General features: G+C 36.4%; 3 protein-coding genes across 7 annotated transcripts; 2 read left to right on the forward strand and 1 right to left on the reverse strand.

Annotated features, from left to right (window-relative positions):
- The first annotated feature begins 1557 nt into the window (after positions 1-1557).
- On the forward strand, positions 1558-7080 carry TRM12 (uncharacterized). Of its 5 annotated transcripts, none has more exons than XM_088514731.1 (6): positions 1558-1741; positions 3429-3496; positions 3838-5500; positions 5587-5708; positions 5829-5958; positions 6076-7080. In XM_088514731.1, the coding sequence occupies exons 3-6, from the start codon at positions 3898-3900 to the stop codon at positions 6666-6668; spliced, it is 2448 nt and encodes an 815-aa protein (XP_088370857.1). In that variant the 5' UTR covers positions 1558-1741; positions 3429-3496; positions 3838-3897; the 3' UTR covers positions 6669-7080. The 5 variants fall into 5 exon arrangements, with proteins under 5 accessions (XP_088370857.1, XP_059440754.2, XP_059440752.2 ...); XM_059584771.2 differs by lacking the exon at positions 1558-1741 and adding an exon at positions 1744-1768; XM_059584769.2 differs by lacking the exon at positions 1558-1741 and adding an exon at positions 2839-3042.
- A 1200-nt stretch (positions 7081-8280) lies between these two features.
- Positions 8281-9633, reverse strand: LOC148586789 (uncharacterized). Its single transcript, XM_088514333.1, has one exon. The coding sequence runs from the start codon at positions 9631-9633 to the stop codon at positions 8281-8283; it is 1353 nt and encodes a 450-aa protein (XP_088370459.1).
- A 2647-nt stretch (positions 9634-12280) lies between these two features.
- On the forward strand, positions 12281-16995 carry LOC132176629 (GMP synthase (glutamine-hydrolyzing), putative / glutamine amidotransferase). The gene is made up of 6 exons (XM_059588890.2): positions 12281-12972; positions 14143-14393; positions 14591-14966; positions 15060-15191; positions 15287-15462; positions 16523-16995. The coding sequence occupies exons 1-6, from the start codon at positions 12415-12417 to the stop codon at positions 16644-16646; spliced, it is 1617 nt and encodes a 538-aa protein (XP_059444873.2). The 5' UTR covers positions 12281-12414; the 3' UTR covers positions 16647-16995.
- Positions 16996-21595: the final 4600 nt, after the last annotated feature.

Below are 21595 nucleotides of genomic sequence, written 5' to 3' on the forward strand. Positions count from 1 at the left end.
ATTAGTTCTAGTTGAACCAAATTATTTATTTAAAATTATTGAAAACAATTGCATCCATCTTTATGAAAAATTACGAGAAATCATCAATTTCCAATAAACACAAAATTGATTGCTATAATTGCATCGTGACAATGACCCCCATATATATATATATTCAACAATGGTCCATTTTGAATGGATATTTATGGTCAAACATTGTTCGAATTGGTATGGACCGGTTGTTAGTGGTAGGTTTTGCAGCTCTTTGGAGGGAAATTGGAATGTAACAAGGTAAAAGAATTCTAATAACTTCGAATAAAATGAGAATAGTGGAAAAATCTTCAATGGTTTTCTTTGAAGATCGATGGGGTTATTTATTTATTTTTTTAAAATAAAAAATAAAAATACCCTTTCAATTTGCCTACGTTATTATGCATTTCAAGCATAGGAGACGCCACGTAAGAATTGGGAGATGAAAGGGTAATGTATAACATTACTCCACCTAAAGGCTAAAATCCTCTCGGTAAATAACATAGAATATATTTTCCTAATTGACCTAACACATATCTCTAGAGATTTTGTTCTTCTAAAGTATCTTATTGAATAAAAATTACATTAGATAAAAGAAAAGTATAAATAAAAAGAAAGAGAGTAACAAATTACCATATCTTACACCTTCATCTCACTTTCATTTTACTGAAATAATGTGGTAGTTCTTATTAATTTTTGAAGTTATTATTTTTTTAACTAAAGACGGATCTAAATGTTGATGAATGCTGTTATATCAATCCAAAGAGATATAGATATAATATATACTATTACTCTTATTATCTTATCTCATAATATAAATATCAATAAAGAACCCAAAACACAAAATATTTATCAAAATACAAAATAATAATAATAATAATAATAATAATTTATATGCAACATTAAAACACTCTCCCAAATTAAAAATAAAAAATAAAAATAATCAAATACATATTAACAAACCCCATGAAAGAAAAAAAAAAAAGGAGTAATTTCACTTACTCTATGAAGTTATGTGCCTTTTGTAAATACCCCATCAATATTTAAAGTCTCTTACTTTAATGCATCGAACTTTGATTTCCTTCTACTTTCTCTTTTCTGTTAGGATTTTCTGTTAAATCTTAACGGAAAGATGTTTAATTACTAAAATATTTTTACTGATATTATTCATTTCACCTTTTAATTTAACTACGGAAAGAAAAAATTGAAAGAAAATCAAAATTCGGTACACTAAAGTGAAAGATTTTAAAAGATTTTAAACATTAGAGAGTGTTTGCAAAAATACGCGTAATTTTGTTAGGGTAAGTAAAATTACCCCAAGAAAAAAAGTAACAGAGAAATTACCTCCCACGGTAAGAAATTCAAAAATTGAAAATTGTACAAAATCTAGAGAAAGGACAAATGCAGCTTTCAAATCATCTGATCCCAACCAGAAATGTACAGCACAGGAAGCCATTGACCCTCTTTTAGATTACCTAAGACGACAACGTTTGTGCCAAAAAATCCCAGAAAGGCACTCACTTCTCACACACATCAATCATGGCAATGGTAAAAACGAAGCAAAAATAAGGAGCTCAACGACACCTTTCAAAAGTTTTCACTTTTCAGAGTAAGACAAGAGCTGGATTTGTAGGTGACAATGGAGGAAGGTGGGACTTGCAGAGAGAAAGAGAGAGAAAGATGGGAAAGTTACAAGACGTACGTTGCTTGGGTTGAAAGCTTTCCCCACAAGGTAGAGTCATGTCTTTGCAAGTCACCGGTCAGTGTCACAATTACTCCTCCCTATCCCAATCCCATTCTGTTTCTCTCTTTCCTTTCCTGTGCTTCGCTTCCCTTTCCCTCTTCCTCTCTCTCCCTCTCTCTCTTCCATCTTCGTCTTCTTCCTCTACTTTCTTCATCTTTGGTTGCTTATCTTGCTTCTTCTTCTTCAATGTACTTTGGTTTTTGAAGATTTAACATCTGAGCTTTTTTGCTTCTTCACTGCCTGCAAATCCCATTTTTATGCTGTATAGACTTAAGCACAGGCTCTTACGCAAAAGGGTCACTTTCCTTTTCTTCTTTTTCGGTGTTTCTTCTCGAAACATGTAGCTTTGCTCTCTGCCTCATATTCCAGGCTATTTCAGGTAACTCTTCTCTGGGTTTTTGTGTGTGGCTGCGCGTGCCTTTTGTTTTCTTTTTCTGTTTAGTGTCATTCAGAAGAATTTTGGGTCTTTTTGTTTTTTTGGGGATAAATACAGAAGAATTTTGGGTCAAAACAAATGGACTTGTTTTCATGGAGCTCAAGCTTGTACTGTAATCTATTTTAGGTAAACAAATTGAAATAGTGGCACCTGGACTGCTTGTTCAAGAAAGATTAACTAGGGGCTAAATCTATTTGACCCGAGTCTTCCCTGGGTCGGGCCGAGTTGCTTTAGTCACTCAAGCCTATTTTCCCTTAAAGTACTTTAGGCTTTGTTTTTGAATAAATGACAGAGAAACTAATTTTCCATCTCCAAATGTAGCTTTTTCATCTTTTTGTTATTGTTGTTGTTGTTTCTGTTTGTTTCTTTGTAATGAATAGTGGCTTCGAATTTAAGTTTTTCAAAATCATGTCCATTTCTTCTTGTTCTTATGTGGGCATCAGTGATTTTCAAATTTTGCATAACAGAAAGTATTTGTCGTTTGCAGAGGGCAACCTTTTCTTCAACAATGTCACGTTATAAGCTCCTTTTTCTATTTTCTTGTTAAAGAATTAGATATACATATGTATATTCTTTGTGTGTATCTATATTGGAGAAACTATTCTGTAATTTCTCTTAATTGCTATTCATTCTCATGGTTTGGCAGTGTAATTAGACGAAAATATCGTGCTACAGCTGAGCATGTCATCCGCTCATATGGCAAGGAGATCACCTAGGAGCCCTGTGGCTGTTGTCTGTGAAAAATATCAGTCAGACTGTATGTGTACGTGGGGTTTATATAGCCTTTTTGATTTTGGCCAAGGTCATTCCAATAGGAAGCTGCTTTCGGATCAGAGGCATTTGAGCAATGTTGGTTAGAATTCTTTGACCATAAGGACAATTTGATGTAAAAGTTTTACCCCCGACAAGAGAAACGTAAAAAAGTTGTTCTGTACTAGTGGCATATCTGATTTCACCTAGATGCTGTGTTTCTATATACTTTTACAGGCATAATTGTAATATGTGGGAAGTACCTTATATATATATATATATATATATAGGAATTAGTAATTTTTCATAAATGTTGTTAGTGATATAGATGAATGCTGAAATGCAAAGGTGAAAGAGTGTACCTCGACAATGTTTTGCATCTCTTAAGTAACTCTATAGTTGTGTGTTACTTTTTCCTCTTGAAATAATCCTCCATATTCAACAAGTCAGAAAACTTTATTTTTATTCCTATTATTTTTTAATTTTCAGGCAATGAAAATCTAAGGAGCAGGCTTGATTTGCCTACCAAATTTAGTGACAAGTGCCAAGGCGTTGATGTAAGTTCCATCAACCTACTATTTTTATCATTCTTCCACTTTTTTTTGTTGTTGCTGATATTGAGTACTTTACGGACTGATACAAGATGAAGATTGCAGAATGTATGTTGACCATTTTCTTTTCTTGTTCCGTTTGATCATTTGTTCCAACTTTCTCAAGACAGCATATGTAATATAGAGCAAAATTATTCTGTTAAATTAAGCTTACAAGTCCAGATATTTCATTTTTCCTTACAATTTGGTTTGGTCGCTTAACTTCTATAAAGTGATTTTTCTTCTTCTTGTTATTGAGTAGAGGAAAGTGTAGATAGATGCTGATTAGAAACATTTAATTTGTCCAGGATAGGTTAGACAACAAAACTCAGACAGTTGATCCTGATAAGACAAGTCTGAAGTGGCTTATGAAAGAAGAGATGCCCTCAGAGCAGCAGACAAATAAGAAGATTGACACTGCTAACATGATACATTTACAGTCAAATTCTAAACTTGTTGATAACTTACCCGTAAACCATGGAAAGGCAAGCAAAAATTGTCAGAGATCATGTCATGTACCTGGTCATGGTCAGAAAGGTGTAGAGGATACGAATCATCATCAACCTTCTCACCAAAATTTTGTGGATATATCTTTAAGTAAGCTAAACCGTTCAGCATCAAGAAAGGCATTTTGCAACGAGGTGCATCCCAAAAATAGTAGATCCATTTTTGGTTGTAAGAGTGTCAATTGTGTGGATTATGACCAGCAGAAAAAGATTAATGTCCAGCGAGTGCAGATCAATGAAGCAGAGGAAACCAGAAATCAGAAGTCTATTCAAGGAAAATATCTCAGCAGAGATGGGGCAAACCACCAGTCTAAACAATTGTTGGATGCATTGGATATTTTAAATTCGAATAAGGAATTATTCATAGAACTTCTACAAGATCCTGATTCTCTGTTAGTAAAACATCTCCAAGACTTAAAGAATTCTCAGGCAAAAGGACAGCAGACTATATCTTCTTCTGGAGCCAATTTGTCAGAGCATTGGACAAGTAATGCAAGACAATGTGAAGAGCCTAACAGCTTGAAATCTTGTGATAGATACCTTCCTAAAGAAAGCGGTGATTCTCAACCTTCAGATACAATAGTAGTCTTAAGTCCTGGTCCAATAAGCATACAAAAATCTTCCGAGAGAATCAACCCTTACTTTTCCCAGAAATATCCTTATAGCTTGAGAACTAAAGGACAGAGTGTTAGGCCGAAACTTTTTTCATTTGGTCATATAAAAAGGAAGTTGAAAGATGCTTGGGGCGTTAACAAAAATGAGCAGCAGTGGACTTCAATCAATGGTAAACTAGAAAAGTCTTCCTATGATTGCCAGGGTTCACAAGGTGGTGATAAGGGAATAGGTATACAGATTGTTGGAAGAAATTTTCCAAGTAATGTCCTTGATATCGGTGGAATACCGACATCTTCTCTTGAGGTCAAGAAAACAGACAAGATAAAAAAGGCTAAAGATTTTGAATTAAACAGACATGAAATTGCTGCAACAAGTGAAGACAGTTGTAGAAACTCAAAATTTTCACTTGTTGGCCGTCCCATGGAACATGAATCTGGCCTGTCTGCTATGCCTTGGAAACATCACTCTGAGATGATACATAATGGAAATGAGGATGTGGATCTTTTGGGAAAACCGGTGCCAAAGGCTTCGGTGAGGATGTTCTCTTTCCCAGAACATGACCTTCTGCCTGTAGACAATCCCGGATGGGAGAGGGAACTAGGCTTTGCTACTAGACAGATGAGATTTTCCCCCTATGGCCATTATCAAGCGGTCAATGAGAACAGGAGCAAGTTTCAAAAAGAAAAGAAAGACAGCTGCTTAAGTTCATTAAAGCAAAACATAGAAGCTCTACCATCAGCTGATACTGAGAGACAAACTGATCAATTGCAAGTTTTTAAAACAAAGCGAAATATCTCAGAGAGCCATCTTGCTGATATGAAAGTTAAAGAAGATGATTTGAGGCCTATGGGTACAATTCTACTAACTTCTGACCTTCAATATGCTCATTTGTTCTATCTTATTAGATTATAAAAACTAATGACCCTATCTGACCAGGTGAAACTAACCCTTTGGGAATGGCCTCTGAATCACATAGCACACACCAGGTTGGCCACAATCAAAGTACTAACGCAGCCAACAAGTGCGAGAAAAATGGATATTTGGAGTCCTCAAGATTGGTATGCTGCTTACTAATCATTCTCGTTAAATTACTTTCTAGTGCTTCTATTTTTCATCTGTTTCCTTTTGTTTTACTCTTCTTAGTTCTCATTAATGTGCTTAACTGTGTCCGTTTTCAGCATTCATCTTCGGATAATAAACCATTAAAATTTATATCAGAAGTTTCTTCATCAAATCCTTCAGGCGTTCAGAGAGTGGCAGATTCTAAAAGCCTGAAAGATAACCCTAAAAGGAACATACATAAACCTGGTAGGCTTTCATATCAGGAAATTAATTATTGTTATTATTATTATTATTATTATTACTATTATTTGTTCTCTACTTCCTTAATTCTGCATCTGAAATAACGTAGTTAAACTTATGCAGCTGAGTTGCTGGTGCAAGCACTACAAACTATGGTTGAAGACCACTATGCTGCTGCTCAAGAAAGGCTCCCTTTGGGCCCTAAAATCAAAACAACTATTACTATGGATAAGCATGTGTCCTTCTCTGAGTATATAAGTGCAGTGTTACGAGCTTCTGGCTTGAATTGGGATGAATTGTCGGTGAAGTGCCATTCAACAGAGCAACTGCTAGACCGATCCTTATTTGATGAAATGAAGATGTCAAATAACCAATTCTGTGGTGATTTGTCACTCCTGTTTGACTGTATTAATGAAGTCCTGGCAGAGGGTTGTCAATATAGTTTTGGATGCTCAAGTTGGCTATCATGTATCAAACCGATAATTCATCCACTTCCAGTAGAAAAAAGTGTGATTCATGAGGTGATAAAACGTGTTGATTGGTACCTTCTCTCACAGCCACCACCACAGACATTTCAGCAGCTTGCTGAACAGGACTTGGCAAGATCTACAACATGGCTGGATATCCGAAATGAAACTGAAGTTATTGCTATTGAAACTGTAGAAGGTGTCTTAGAAGAATTATTGATGGAAATCGTATTTGAATTGTACATATGAAGCATTATAGATTCATCTATATTGCACCAGGAAAATTCAGCAGCTCAGATGGGTTAACACAACTGGAATTTCTCTTATTCTCAAATGTCACCGGCCTCCTCAGACTCATTGCTTGTATTCAGAGTTTGAACATCACTTGGCATTTTTTATGATGCAAATTGTGTCAAGATGGGATAAGAATGAAGTCTTTTGCTGACATAGAGAAGGTCTGTGAGAGCATCTTTGAGTCTGTTACATGGCTCAAGAAAAAGAAAACAAAAAACTGCTACATCACTCATGTTCCTGTGTTCTGTATAGTTTACTCTCAACCTACAAAACTATTAATCATTCAACCTTTGCCATTTTTGTCATTCTAAAAGAATCCCTACTGGATATAAAATATTTCATCAATATATAGTATGCAATTTTTTTCCATTCTTCCCAATACTATTCAGAGAGGTTTTGACTCATTCTAACCACTATTATATTAGACCTTCAATTACCTTTGTTTGTATGCAAAGACACTTATGCACTAGTTGCTATAAATTGTTAAAAAAAAGATGTTATGCAGTTTTGATAGAGGTTGTTAGACAAGGTTGCTTATATGAGACAAGTATTTCAATTTTGGAATCTAATACTCCAGTTTCAGAATTTCCTTTCAATTATTAATTGTTTTAGGCATTCCATATTTGCGTGGTAGAGATGCTTAATCTGCCCTTTGCTTTCATCTATACAGCCATTAGGCATAATGCAGAAAGATATATGGGCTTCTTTTGCTTTATATTGGTTATAACCTAGCACTATCACTATGTTACTTGCAGGTAATTCTTGACAGAGCTGCTGCATAGTTGTGCATTGGTAAGCATACTAGTCTTGATGCAAAATGCTGCAGCTTTATGTTGATTTGGGCATTCACAATATCAACTGTCCACTTTCTTGATATTTGATTCTTATGTCACATGATTAATCCTCCATAATGAACCAGATTGATATGTATGTGCATTGCTTTCCAAGCGTTATGTTTCACTAGTAGGTAAAATTCTCATCTCATGTAAAAGGAAAAAAAACATTGGTTGAAGTGAAGTGATTTCTTTGTTTTGGGCCATTTTTTCTGTTTTAGTTTCTTTGGTGAAGTGATTTCTTTTGTACTTGCAGCATCAATGTTGTTAGGTTTTTAGCATTCGCTTATTCGATGATCAAAACATTGGTCGTAAGTCCATTTAGCCTAGGTTTTGGTTATCTTCAACTTGAGTGGTTTTGTGAAGAACAAAACCATCGTTAGCTACCCGAGACTCTAAGAGCCTTCTCAGCAAAGCCGTCAGATGGGCGTCCTAACACGACCTTCACAATGGTACTCTAGGCAGTGTCGTGTTGACATCCTCACGCGATCAATTGCAGAGAATGTCGTGAGCAAGGCGTCCTAATGCAACCTGTTAACTTGTTCTTGTCTTAACTTGATAAAACTATCATCAATACCAAGCATCAGTCCAGTAACTTGTTCTCAACACTGGAGAAAACCCTAACCACACAAACATCACATAATAATATGAGAAATGATTGGTGTCAATATTTTTTTCATCTCATTTTACAATTTTTTTTTTTTTTTTTTTTTTTTAATAGAGAGAGGGAAAGGTTACAAAGGAGGATTTTTCCCATTCTTGATCCTGATAGAAGATAGAATGGGGGATCCTGTGGGAATGCTACCAAACACCAGGTGGGTAGCGGCCCATTTTGCTAAAGCGTGTGCACGATAGTTGGCACATTTAGAAACTTTCGAAGCATGCCAGCTTTGAAAGGAGGAAAGAACTAATCTAATGTCTGAAACAAAAGAAGAAAAATGCCAAGAAGAGAAAATTAGGGGCTGATTTACAGCAAGGGTAACCAAAAGAGCATCTCCTTCAAGGAGAAAATGTGCAGCACTTGCAGAGGCTGCCAACCAAGAGGATAGGAGGGCAGCAGAGGCTTCTCCCATGAGCACATCAGTAGAAGAGAGTCTTTCAGTAGCAGCTAGGACAATTTCACCAGAAGAGTTACTAATCACAGCTGCTGCCACAGCAAAATTCTCACGGATGGCTACATCAAAATTCCCTTTCAAAAAACCAATACCAGGAGGAAGCCAAAGAGAGGGGAGGGCAGCAGCATTCCATGCCAAACAATGTTGCTGCATGGTAGCTTTGAGCTTTTGAATAACCATCACTGGATTGGGAAGAGAAGCTTCAAAGATCAACTTGTTACGGGCCAGCCAAATGGAATCCATAACAAGAGCAGCATGAAGTTGGAATCTCCTACAATCTGCCTTGGGGATATCAAGCTTAGCATGGGGAAAAATAATAGCCAATATCCAATCTGAGATAGGTCTAGAGGAGAAGCGAGCCAAATTGAGGGGCCAAGGAGAAGAGCTCCACATAGCATTGGCCAAAACACAATCCAAAAAAATGTGAGTCAAGGTCTCCAGAGGACCTTTACAAAAAGGGCAAACCCAAGCATTGTCATCCTCAGAAATCACAAATCTACCAATGATGGCTCTAGATGGGAGAATATCCCATGCAATTTTCCAGAGAAAATGTTTTAACTTAGCTTGAAGCTTGAGACTCCAAAGAGCCTGCCATGCAGCCAGGGAGAGAGGGGAAGACCTACTAGAAGGAATAGAGGAGACTTCCCTTGCAGACTTTACAGAGAAATTGCCGGAGGAGGAAGGCATCCAAGACCATTTGTCTCCAGAATTGGTACAAGGAATATGGATTTGGAGAATATTCTGCACTGTTGTTGGATCAAATAAGTCACACAGAAGATCTTCATTCCAAATTCTAGCCCCTGGCAAAAAAAGATTAGCCACAAAAAAATCTGGAAGCTCCACCAGATTTCTATTCGGCTTGGGCTTGAAATAAGGCATGGAAGGGAACCAGGGAGAATTCCAAACCTGTAAATTCTCACCTCCAGTAATAGACCAACAAGCTCCCAATTCAACCACTTTCCTGTTTTTCATCAAACCTTTCCAAATCCAAGAAGATTGAGGGCTGACCTTGGCATCCAAAAAAGAAGTACCATTCTGGAGGTATTTTCCTTTAAGGGCTTGAACCTATAGCAGAGGTTCATTGAGAACCATTTTCCAACTCAGCCGGGCAAGGAGAGATTTGTTGATGAATTCCATAGAGCAAATACCAAGACCACCCAAGGCTTTTGGTTGGCAAATACTGTCCCAAGATAAAAAAGTAAGGTTATGCTTCTTGTCTTGAGGAAAGCCCCACCAAAACTTCCTTAGAATTGAATTGATCTCAGAACAAAAATTCTTTGGAAGAAGAAAAATAGACATTATGTAGGAAGGAATAGCATTTGCAACAGATTTGATCAGAGTAGTTCTGGCTGCCTGAGAAAGTAGTCTGGCTTTCCAGCCAGTAACTTTGGCAAAAATCCTCTCCTTGAGCTCAATAAGGGAATCACTTTTCTTCCTATCAAAGAAAAGAGGGAGCCCCAAATACTTAGCTCTGGCAGGAATAGGAGGCAATCTGAGAATGTGATTGATGGATGCTTTGATGGTTGGCTTGCAGTTTTTGCTATAAAAAACTGCTGACTTAGAAAAATTTATACATTGTCCAGACCAATGAGAATAGGTGTTGAGACAATTGAGGATAATAGACGCTTCATCACTGTTAGCCCTGGAGAAGATCATAACATCATCAGCAAACAACAAATGAGAAATAGGCGGGCTCAATCTTGCAATTTTAATACCATGAAGGGAGCCCAACGTTTCTTCTCTCAACAAGAGTCTGGATAAAATTTCAGATCCTAGGATAAAGAGAAAAGGAGAGAGAAGATCTCCTTGTCTTAATTCACGAGAAGGCTGAAAGTTACCAAAAGGAGCACCATCCAGTAGAATGGAAAAAGAGGACGTCGTAAGACATTGACTGATCCAATTAATCCATTTTGGATGGAAGCAGAGCAAGGAGAAACTTTTTAGGAGAAAATTCCATTCCATGGAGTCAAAAGCTTTCTCCATATCAAGCTTCAATGCCATAAGACCACCATTGCCTTTTTTCTGTTTCATATAATGGAAAACCTCATGTGCAAGAATGGTGTTGTCATGGATGGACCTCCCTTTCAAAAAAGCGGATTGAGTTGGGGAGACAATCTTATGAAAGAGAGGTTTGAGTTTATTGGACAAGATTTTGGAAATAATCTTGTAGTTGAAGTTGATGAAACTAATAGGCCTAAAATGGTTCACCGAATTAGATTTATAGAAAATTAGAAGTATTTTGAATCACAATCACAGGTGGACCCAGTTGGCCCATTTCAGCAATTTCAGGCCCAAAAACAATTAATTCAGCCCATCTCAGCCCAGTCCCCATGCCCAGAAATCGAGCCTTACAAACCCTTTCAAAAAGTTAAATCGGATTCTTTAAAAAAGATGTGAAGCCTCACCTCAATTTGGCAAGTGGATTAATCGAATAAAATGGGTGAGATTTTCTTTTTCTTGGGATCGATAAGAAAATCCGTTAAAATGAAAAAGAATAAAAGAAATTCTTTTTCTTGGGATCGAATAAAAAGAATGATATAAAAACCCTTTCAACTTTATTACCTCTTATACTTTGCCATCTTAATTATCTCCCATTTTGCCATTTTCTATCATTTATCAAAATTAATTTCACAATTAAATAAATTTATCATCATTTTCTATTTCAATTATTCTTACAAACACAATTCGAAAAAAAAAAAAAAAAAATCTTACAAACGCTAAATTATATATTCTCATCATGTAATTCACAGCTCGAATCTGTTTAAACAATTTCACCTTGGATTTCTTAAAATTTAAATAATTCTTATTTCAAATTAAATAATATATATTTCAACTTATACAACTAACTGGTATACAATGTGTTAAAAAAAAACAAATCTAAAAATTCCAAATCTTACTATGAGGTACAATTATCATGTATAATTGTTTTTGGATGATAAGGAAGGAAAACTTCCACATATACATATATGACATGAATTTTCCGTAATTCTAAATCCTTGGTTAAGACGGCAGAGGAAGAAGAAGGGTAGATCTTTTTTTTCTTTTTTTTTTGGGTAGGAAACCAACCTAAAAAATTGTAGGTTTTGGGAGGGCCACCTAGGTTTAGCAGCCTCTCCAAAAATTCTGAAACGTGACTTATTTTAAACGCTTAAATGAGATGAACGGCTGCGAATTTTAGATTTGAAAATTTCAAATTTAAGGAGAATTTTAAGGAATCTCAATCCTATTTTACACTATATTTTTTCTTTGACACCTACTCTATACTGTATTAACACACACCTAAATTCATTTTCACGATCAAAAATTTATTTTGTAGCATGTAACAGTTTATATAGTATTACGTCTTTTAAAATTTTAAATAAAATAACAACATATACACCATATCAGAGCACTCACAAGTTACAAGCTTAGCCATTTTTTACTTTTATCTAAAATAGATAAACAAAACACTAAAAAATCATCTACATCGAATTTTGTAAAATACATTTTTGTTGCACTATTTACACATCCATCTCGGAAAAAAAGAAAAAAAGAAAAATTCCCCATTTCACTTTCACTTTAGCCAATTTGTTAAACCCTACTTTGATTTATTCTCTCATTTTGATTCCACTTCACAACGACCACATATTTATAGCCCCACTTCCCGCCAATCTCCCAAACCCCAAAAACCCTACAAAACACGTCTTTATTCTTTACTCGTGGGCTTAAACCCTAGCAGTACTCCAACGCCACCACACACCTCCACACAAAGCTATGGCTTTGGATCCGAAGGCCGTGAAATCGGATTTGGTTCTGATCCTGGACTTCGGTTCCCAGTACACCCACCTCATCACGCGCCGAATCCGATCCCTTTCCGTCTTCTCCCTATGCATCTCCGGCACCTCCACGCTCTCCGCCATCGCCGAGCTGAACCCGCGCGTGGTGATTCTCTCTGGCGGACCCCACTCCGTCCATACGGTGGACTCCCCGTCGTTCCCGTCAGGGTTTCCGGAGTGGGCCCAGGAGAACGATGTGGTCGTTTTGGGCATCTGCTACGGCCTCCAGCTCATCGTCCAGCGGCTCGGCGGCTCGGTCCAGGTCGGCGAGAAGCAGGAGTATGGGAGAATGGAGATCCACGTGGATTCGGCTCCGGCCCGGGGGCTATTCGGGTCGAAGCGGGTCGGGGATAAGCAGGTCGTGTGGATGAGCCACGGCGACGAGGTGGCGCGCTTGCCCGACGGGTTCGAGGTCGTGGCCCGAAGCCAGCAAGGTGCGGTGGCGGCGATCGAAAACCGTGCTAAGAGGTTTTACGGGCTTCAGTACCACCCGGAGGTAATTGGGTTTTGGCGTTGCTTTGATTTTGAGTTCTCTAATTGGATTGGAATTGGTTTTTGAGTGGGTTCTCTTTTTTTTTGGGGTGAAACGCGGTTGTTCTGAGAATTTTTTTGATGAATATGGTCGGTTTTGTTTGTTAAGGATACGTTTTGAGTTGTGTTCGACTAATTTTGTTTTGTGTGGAGTTTTCGAAGTATGTGCAAGTACTTTAGTCGAAATTTCTTTGCTTTGAAGCAGTTGTAATTGAATTAAAATGGGTTTTGAAGTGGGTTCTTTTTGTTTTTGGGGTGAAAGGTAGTTGTTTTGGAATTTACTTATGGTGGGTTTTGTATGTGAAGAATAGGATTTTTATGTTATGTTTGATTTTTTTTAGATATATGTGTAAGTAGTTCAGTTGAAATTACTTTGGTTTGAAGCGTTTGTAATTGACTTGAAATGGGTTATGAACTGGGTTCTGTTTGTTTTTGGAGTGAAAAGCAGTTGTTTTGGGAGTTGCTTTTGGTGGGGTTTTCTTCGCTAAGGATAGAATTTTTAAGTTATGTTTGATTTTGTGGGGTTTTAGATGCATGTCAAAATTGCTTTGCTTTGAAGCTTTCGTAATTGAATTGAAATGGGTTTTGGGGTGGGTTCTGTTTGTTAAGGATGAGATTAAATTATGTTTGATTTTTTTGTGAGGTTTTAGATGTATGTGCAACAGTGCAAGTAAAAAGTGTTTATTTTGGAAATTGTTTTTTGGTGAGTTATGTCTGTTAAGTATAAGATTTTAAGTTGTGTTTGATTTTTGTGTGGTTTTTTATGTATGTGTAAGCACTTAAGTCAAAATGGATAGGGTTAGTAGGTTTCTTTTGTTTGCAATGGTTTGATTTGACGGTTGGATTATGTTTGTGTATCTCTAAGTGGAAGACATGGTAGAATAATTTAATTCAGATTTTAAATTGTTTATTTGATATGAGAAGCTCGATGAATGTTAGCACTGAGAAGAGTTTTTGTCACTATACTGCTTGTTACCAGTCAATAAAACTTGGTGAAAAAAAAAAGAAGCAATGTAATTGCTTCATTTTTGGAAAAATTGATTTTGTGCCCTTCCTCTCTTAAATCACAATTGTTACCAATGACAATGAGTTGTGTAACTCTACTCAGCAGAAAATTTCTCATAATCTTGTGTAGGTGACACATTCACCTGAAGGAATGGAAACGCTACGGTACTTTCTCTTTGAGGTTTGTGGAGTCACTGCCGGATGGAATATGGAAAATGTATTGGATGAAGAAATAAAAGTGATCAAAGACACGGTGGGACTCGAAGATCATGTGATATGTGCCTTATCGGGTGGTGTGGATTCCACGGTTGCTGCTACTCTTGTCCATAAGGCAATTGGAGATAGGCTTCATTGTGTTTTTGTTGACAATGGTTTATTGAGGTTAGAATGCAAGGAGCTTTTTTTCCTATAATACCAAAAAGATAATCAGTTCCATACTTGTGTTGTGGAAGCATTAGATAATGACAAATGACATGATAATAATTGTCAAATATTTATGTGTTTTATAGGCTTCCTTAATATATCTATTGGTGTCTTTCTCACAAGATATTTTTTACTATGGTTTCTGTTTCCTATAGGTATAAGGAGAGAGAACGAGTGGTAGAAACCTTTGAAAGGGATCTTCATCTGCCTGTTACTTGTGTTGATGCAACGGATCAATTTCTTAGCAAGCTGAAAGGCGTGGTAGATCCCGAAATGAAAAGGAAAATTATTGGGAAGGAATTTATTTCCATATTTGATGCCTTTGGCCAAGAGTTGGAGCAGAAACTAGGAAAGAAAGCGTCTTACTTGGTCCAAGGGACTTTGTACCCAGATGTGATTGAATCATGCCCGCCACCTGGATCTGGAAGAACCCACTCCCACACAATCAAGAGCCATCATAATGTTGGAGGGCTTCCTAAGGACATGAAACTGAAGCTCATTGAACCACTTAAACTTCTATTCAAGGATGAGGTTTCCATTTCTAACTTCCTAGTGGCTTGTGCATATTTATCTGTTTTTGTTCTGCTATGATGTTATTTTGGTTGTTAATTTTTCATGTACAAGGTCCGTCAACTAGGACGGATTTTGAATGTTCCTGGGTCATTTTTAAAGCGCCATCCATTCCCTGGGCCTGGCCTTGCTGTAAGAGTGTTAGGTGATGTAACTGAAGGCAATGCTTTGGATATCCTCCGCCAGGTACATCGTGTTTAGCCATGGATGGACTCGTTGGTTTTCTTGGTTTACCTTCTTAATATTTATTTCTTATGTATTTTTTTTTTTGGTTCCCTCAGGTTGATGAAATTTTCATTCAGTCAATCAAAGATGCTGGGCTTTATGATTCAATATGGCAAGCTTTTGCTGTGTTTTTGCCGGTAAGATCAGTTGGAGTTCAAGGTGATCAAAGAACACATTCTCATGTTGTTGCTCTGAGAGCTGTTACAAGTCAAGATGGAATGACAGCGGATTGGTAAGCCTTTAGTTTGTTCTTTATTTATATGTTCTGCCGCTATATATTTTATTTACATTCTAGCAACCTTTTCTGTATAATTTGGGCGTGTGGGTTCTGGAAAATATGGCCATTTCTATCAGTGGTGAAATGAATGTTCTAGGATTCTTAGCTGCTTCCAGTTTGTTATGTTGTGTGTGTATCGGCAAGTACACCAGAGGTGTATAAGACATGGAAGACTTGTAGCACAAAAAGGTGTCCCCATTTCTGTCAAGAACTTGAGCTTTTGAGCATTTCTTTACCTCAAGAACTTGAGCTTTTGAGCATTTCTTTACCTGTATGTATGTCCTATACTTGAGCTTTCCATATAACTATAAGTGATAAATCCTCAGTTTTGGGTAATTATTTTAAACCATAGGCTGGAAGTGCTTGTAGAATTCAAAGAACTTGAGCCGGGGTTTGAGATAGCTCGAGATTGAGCAGCTTTGACTGTTTATGTAGCTGGATATGTGTGTGTATGTTGGGGTCGGGGAATATATTTTAGACATGTTGGCCATTTCAGATGTCCATATGTACTAAATTGAGGTCTGGGATTTCTGTTTTCTTGTGCCACTAGACTGGTAATTGCAAGGAGTAACATGTTTCTAGCAGAAGTTAACCTAGGATGAGGCAAAGACTGAAAAAATATGTGAAAACCTGCAAGTCAACACCCAAACAAGCTTTAAGGAGTAAGAGCGAGAGCTTTTTGACTGATGAACGGGGACGTCAGATGTGTCACTTCATCTTATGTAGCATATCCTTCTCTTTCATAACTTACCCTTCTCTTCTCCATCCTTGCCAAACCATCAGCCATGGAAGTGGATAATTTAACCATCTCATGTTGAAGAGAAAAATATTTTTGTTAGATTGTCTATGTCCTCACTTTCTAAGCAAAGCTTTTACACTTTGTATTGAGTATTGACTGTTGTGGTGCAATCTTCCCCAAAATTAACATAGGTTTATCCTTGTTTTTTCATGAGTGCAATTCTAAGCGCTCTCATATCTAATACTTTTTCTCCCCTTTGGAACTGTGATATCCCAGGTACTATTTTGAGCACAAGTTCCTTGATGATGTAGCACGAAAGATCTGCAACAGCGTTCGGGGGGTAAATCGAGTCGTTCAAGACATTACATCAAAGCCGCCGTCAACTATTGAGTGGGAATGATGCTGTGTTGAATGCTTTCGACGTCAACCATTTTACTTACAGATTTAGTTGTTGCCTCCTTTCTGCATCTAATATAGATAGATAGGCAAGTAGGAGTATGAGTCAAGCAGGATTACAGGGTGATTGATGCTTGAAGTCTACAGGTAATGATTCTTAATGGACAAGACCATAAAAGTTTGTGTGAAAACTTCGATTAGTTATTGTTTTACATTTTGGTGGTGATAGTTTCTGAAATCTGTTAGCTTTGAGACATTGAATATGCAATTTTGGTTCCTGACCCAATGCGAGTGTGTTTATATGTACCGCTTATTTTGTATATTTCTATAAATTGTGATATGGCATTGAGAACTGTCTTGGCAAGAATGGAGCTTTTAACATCTAGCCACCTTCATTCTTTTGTTGCTGGATGTGGAGTAGTCTTTCTCAAGTAAGGAGTGATAATTTGTGTTTGCGTGTTGAGACATAGATATAAGACTATAGGTCAATTCTAATTCAAACCATTTAATTAAACGGGTTAGACTCATCAACCCTAATATGCTAATTTCGTATTAGGTTCATGTTGTGTTTGCAAGTTGTGTTAAAAAAATGTTAGTTTTGAATGTCAAGAGTTGAGTTTGGGTCGTGTTTAGATATGGGTGTAAAACTATATAGGTCAATTTTAGTCCGACTCATTTAATTAAATGAATCAGATCCTTTACCCTAACATACTAATTATATGTTGGATTTATGTTAAATTCGCTCATCGTGTCAGGAATTGTCGACTTTATTCTTAAACCTCCACTCAGTTTGGCACTTGATTAGGATATGTAGGGTCTAAGCCATTTAGAAAGTGTTGTCTTAGGTAACCATGACTCTCTCCCAGCCACCTTCTCTCCTTTTTTTTTTTATTATTATTATTTTTTCACCTTCTCTTTATACCTTACCTATCATAGTTAAGGTGGTCTTTGGATTCCATCTTATAAAAAATCGCATATTTTTGGGTTTTTTTTTTTTTTTTTTAATTAAGGAGGTGAAACTGCGTCTATTAATTCTAATCAAGGATGAATTTGCAACAAAAAAAAAAAAATGTTAATATAATCAATCTTGTACAAATATTTACCATCTACCCCTTTTTTCTATAAGTAATCAATACTCAATTCCAAATAGTTTACAAGTTGGCACGACAATTTATGTAACACCCAATAAAGGGGTAGAATTGCCCTTGCTTTTTGTCCCCCCATTTTTTTTGTCTTTTTTAAAAAAATTCCTAGAAGTTGTAAATTTTTTTTCTTCTAAATGTTATTTATTTATTTATTTTTATGAGTTTGACCCCCTAAAATAAATTTTTTACCTCTAAAGATTTTCATTTTTAGTTCTATCCTCTCTAATCTCAAATCCTGGTTCCACCCCTGACTTGACACATCAGCCATCAAACTGTAAAATACTTATCATGTTTACAAGCGGAAATGTCGCCCTTTATAACAGATCAATTCTGCTGTTCAAGTCCAAGTATTATGACTTCCAAGTAGGAGATGGAAGTTGGTGACCAAAGGTGTGAAAGGGATCATGCATGAAGTCTTGTTTATTCAAATGGGGGAAAGGCTAGAAAGAAAAATGTTGATGTTAGGATCAATTATATGTTACTTAGTGGATCCCTTTTTTCTATTGTTTTCTTGTCTCTACTTCATTAGAATCATTGCTTTGATGATATACACCCTCCAATTTTCCATGCCCACTTAGAAGGGCATGCAAGTTTCATCATTTTGGTGATAGAAAACATCATGGTATGAAAGGACCTTAGTTGGGGTCCATGTTAAGGATCATCTTGGCTGTGATTGGGCAGATTAAATCTGATCAGATGTACATCTAAATTTAGTAGAACACAAATTTCAAACAGATTCATGACGATTGTGACTGCCACTCAAGTGAAGTGAATATTATTATATTGGAAGAGGGATTTGGACTGTAACTTAGAATACACATGATTCATAAAGATTGTGACTGCCACCAAAGTTAAGTGGATTATTTAATTAAGAGAGAGATTTGGACTGAAAATTTGAGGGAATGGGACAAGTGGCATGATTGACAAGGGGACAAAAGGCTTCATTTTGCAGAGTCATCCATGTGGAAGAAAAGTCATTGCAGCATTGAAAAAAGAAGAAAAGTTTTTGTTTTTGATTTTGAAAGTACATAGAAGAAGAAGAAGAAGAAGAAGAAGAAGAATAAAGACCTCCTAGATACGTATTTGGATCATATTTGCTTTTCTTATATTCAATTCAATTTTAATTTTTTTTTATAAGAAAGTATCATTCAATAAGATTTTTGTGCAAAGATCCCTTACGATGTTCAAATTTTATTGAAATTCAGATAGTTCATAAATAGGGAATTGCAAAATTTACATGATCCAGATAATTTAGGGTGTGGGGTCTATTCGGAGTAAGTGAATCTCTCACATCCTCTTCTCTTAGACTGACTAAATGTTAGTGGACACCGGATAGAGATCTCCGACTTTTGTTGTTCAGATTGTTAGCAATTTAGATAATAAATGTGAGAGTGTCTTTATGGGGCTCACCTGTCTGAACAGGTATCGAACAGCCTATCCACATGTTCAGAGGTGGATTCTCTTAGGGCTCTCTCACATTTACTGTCTGAATTACTCTGAATTGATAACAAACAGTAAATTGCTGAGAATTCAAATTTGTGAAAACTCCATAAAATTCAAACACCGCAATTGTAGAAGGATTTCAATTTTTGTGCTAAGTGGGTGTATTCGAACTTTAAATTGCATTGTCTCATATTTGACTCTTTCTCCCTCTCTTCTTTCCCTCTTAGCATGCTTTGAAAAGCCATGGATTTTCAAAAGAGAAAAAAGAAAAGTATATTTTTTTTGTTAAAAAAAAAAAAAGAAATAATCATTGATAGTCAAAGTCTTAAACCCTCTTTTTCTCTTCTCTTTAAGGCATTTTGTAGGCTAGGTGACCCTTTTTCCACGGGTATTACCTTTAGATTGAGATAAATGATGCTCTCAGAGTCCTAGTCTTTGCCACCGAAAAATAATTTCACCTTTAAGCCTCTGCCTGTAGTTTCCACTTTCCACACCTCTAAACTAGTCCTGCTTTTGAGAATCATAAGATTGAATTAAAAAAAAAAAAAAAAAATCCTCATGCATCAACCTATGATAGAGAATAATAATAGAATAGGGCCACCCCTTCCTAGGGGAAAAAACATACTGTACTGTTCTAGTATCTAGGGTTCTAGTTTTTTTTTATCAAATTACTCTCTATGATTCAAAATCCATCCTCAACATTTATTCTATTATCAAATTACTCGCTCTATCACATTTGGGTTAAATTTTTTGATTGAATATCACGTCATTCTCAATAATGTTTTGACCCTTGTGTATATTCTCAATTAGCTTCACCACGTCAATCACATGCCACGATGGATCGCCATATCATAAATGTACCATGTTATTAAAAAATGTACTAGGGTCTGCTATAGGAAGGGGTGGCCCTATTCCATTGTGGGAGAGGGATTCATAGCCACCCCCCATCTGTTGGGAAGGCCTCCCACTCCCAAGTCCCAATACAACCCCTCTCATAGCAGACCGTTTCTTACTTTCTTTAAATAACATTTTAGTGATTTTCTAATTGGTCAATTTTTAATGACGTAACATTGATGTGGCGGTCCATTTTGGCATGTGATTGACGTGGTGAAACTGATTGTGCAGTGTATATACGTGTCACAATATTATGGGATATGACATGGTATTTCATTAGAAAATCTTATCTTACTTATTTACACGAAAGAGAGAGAGAGACTGACCTACCTGTCTCCCAATTATCAAAACTGCTTGTTATAGAATCAAAAGATTTGATAGCCATGGACTCATATGACACTGGCTTTGTTTAATAACGCTTTTTATTTCTTCTTCTTGTTTACTATTTTTAAAATAAAAATATGAACAAACAATTTAAAATATAAAATTCTTACAAAACACTCAAAAACAATTTTCACTTTTATGTCATATCAAAACAATTTTTTTTTTTTTTTAAAAAAAAACAAAAAATACCCTCTAAAAAAAATTAACAAATGACTTTCTAGAGTTGGCCAATGTAAATCCTGCACTGTTACATTGTGTGGATACTTTGTCAGCCTTTTTATACGTATCTACTAATTTAAAATTTTAATTAATTTTATACTATTTAAATGATTTTTTTTTTTTTAAGAGAAACAAACACAAACAGAGCAAAAACAACAAGAAACAAAACTAATAGAGGGTGGATCATTCCCACTACAAATGGGAAAAGAGGGAAAATGGGGGGTGGATCCTTCCCACTACAAATGAGAAAAGATGGGGAATGGGGTAAGTGAGCTCTATCCGTGGCCCAATAAGCCACGTGATGGGGTGGAATGCAGCCGGAGTGAGCTCTAGCCGCGGCTCAATAAGCCACGTAATGAACGCAAAAGTTTACACTTCTGTGAACTTTTTTTCGCCTTCCAAGTGAAAAATGGGGGAATCATAGCAATGGTCCAATGGAGTGGCAAAAGTAGAAAAATGGGGGAATCATAGCAATGGTCCAATGGAGTAGCAAAAGTAGAAAAATGGGGAATCATAGCAATAGTCCAATGGAGTACCACTTTTGCTTCATCCTTTGCTTAAATGAATTCTTACTTTGCTTAAAGTGAGACCGCTTTTGCTTTCCGGCTTCACGGGGATTTAAGCAACTTTGCAGTAGTAAAATGACTTAAATCGCAACTTGGAGTTAATTATTCCACTTAGTTTGGGGATTATCATGAAGATTAAAGCACATGCAGATATTAAATATACAAAAATGACTGAAATTTAAATGGACGTGGCAGCCAGGACCTCTCAGATTTCTATGCAGCTCTATAAAATAATGGTTTCCGTGCTGAGGGGCTTTTAACAAAACAACCAAACACCTTTTACAGCATGTCCTTTTTGTTCT

The sequence above is a fragment of the Corylus avellana genome, chromosome 3 (assembly GCF_965113065.1).
Source record: "Corylus avellana chromosome 3, dhCorAvel1.hap1.2, whole genome shotgun sequence".
Taxonomy (NCBI): Eukaryota; Viridiplantae; Streptophyta; class Magnoliopsida; order Fagales; family Betulaceae; genus Corylus; species Corylus avellana.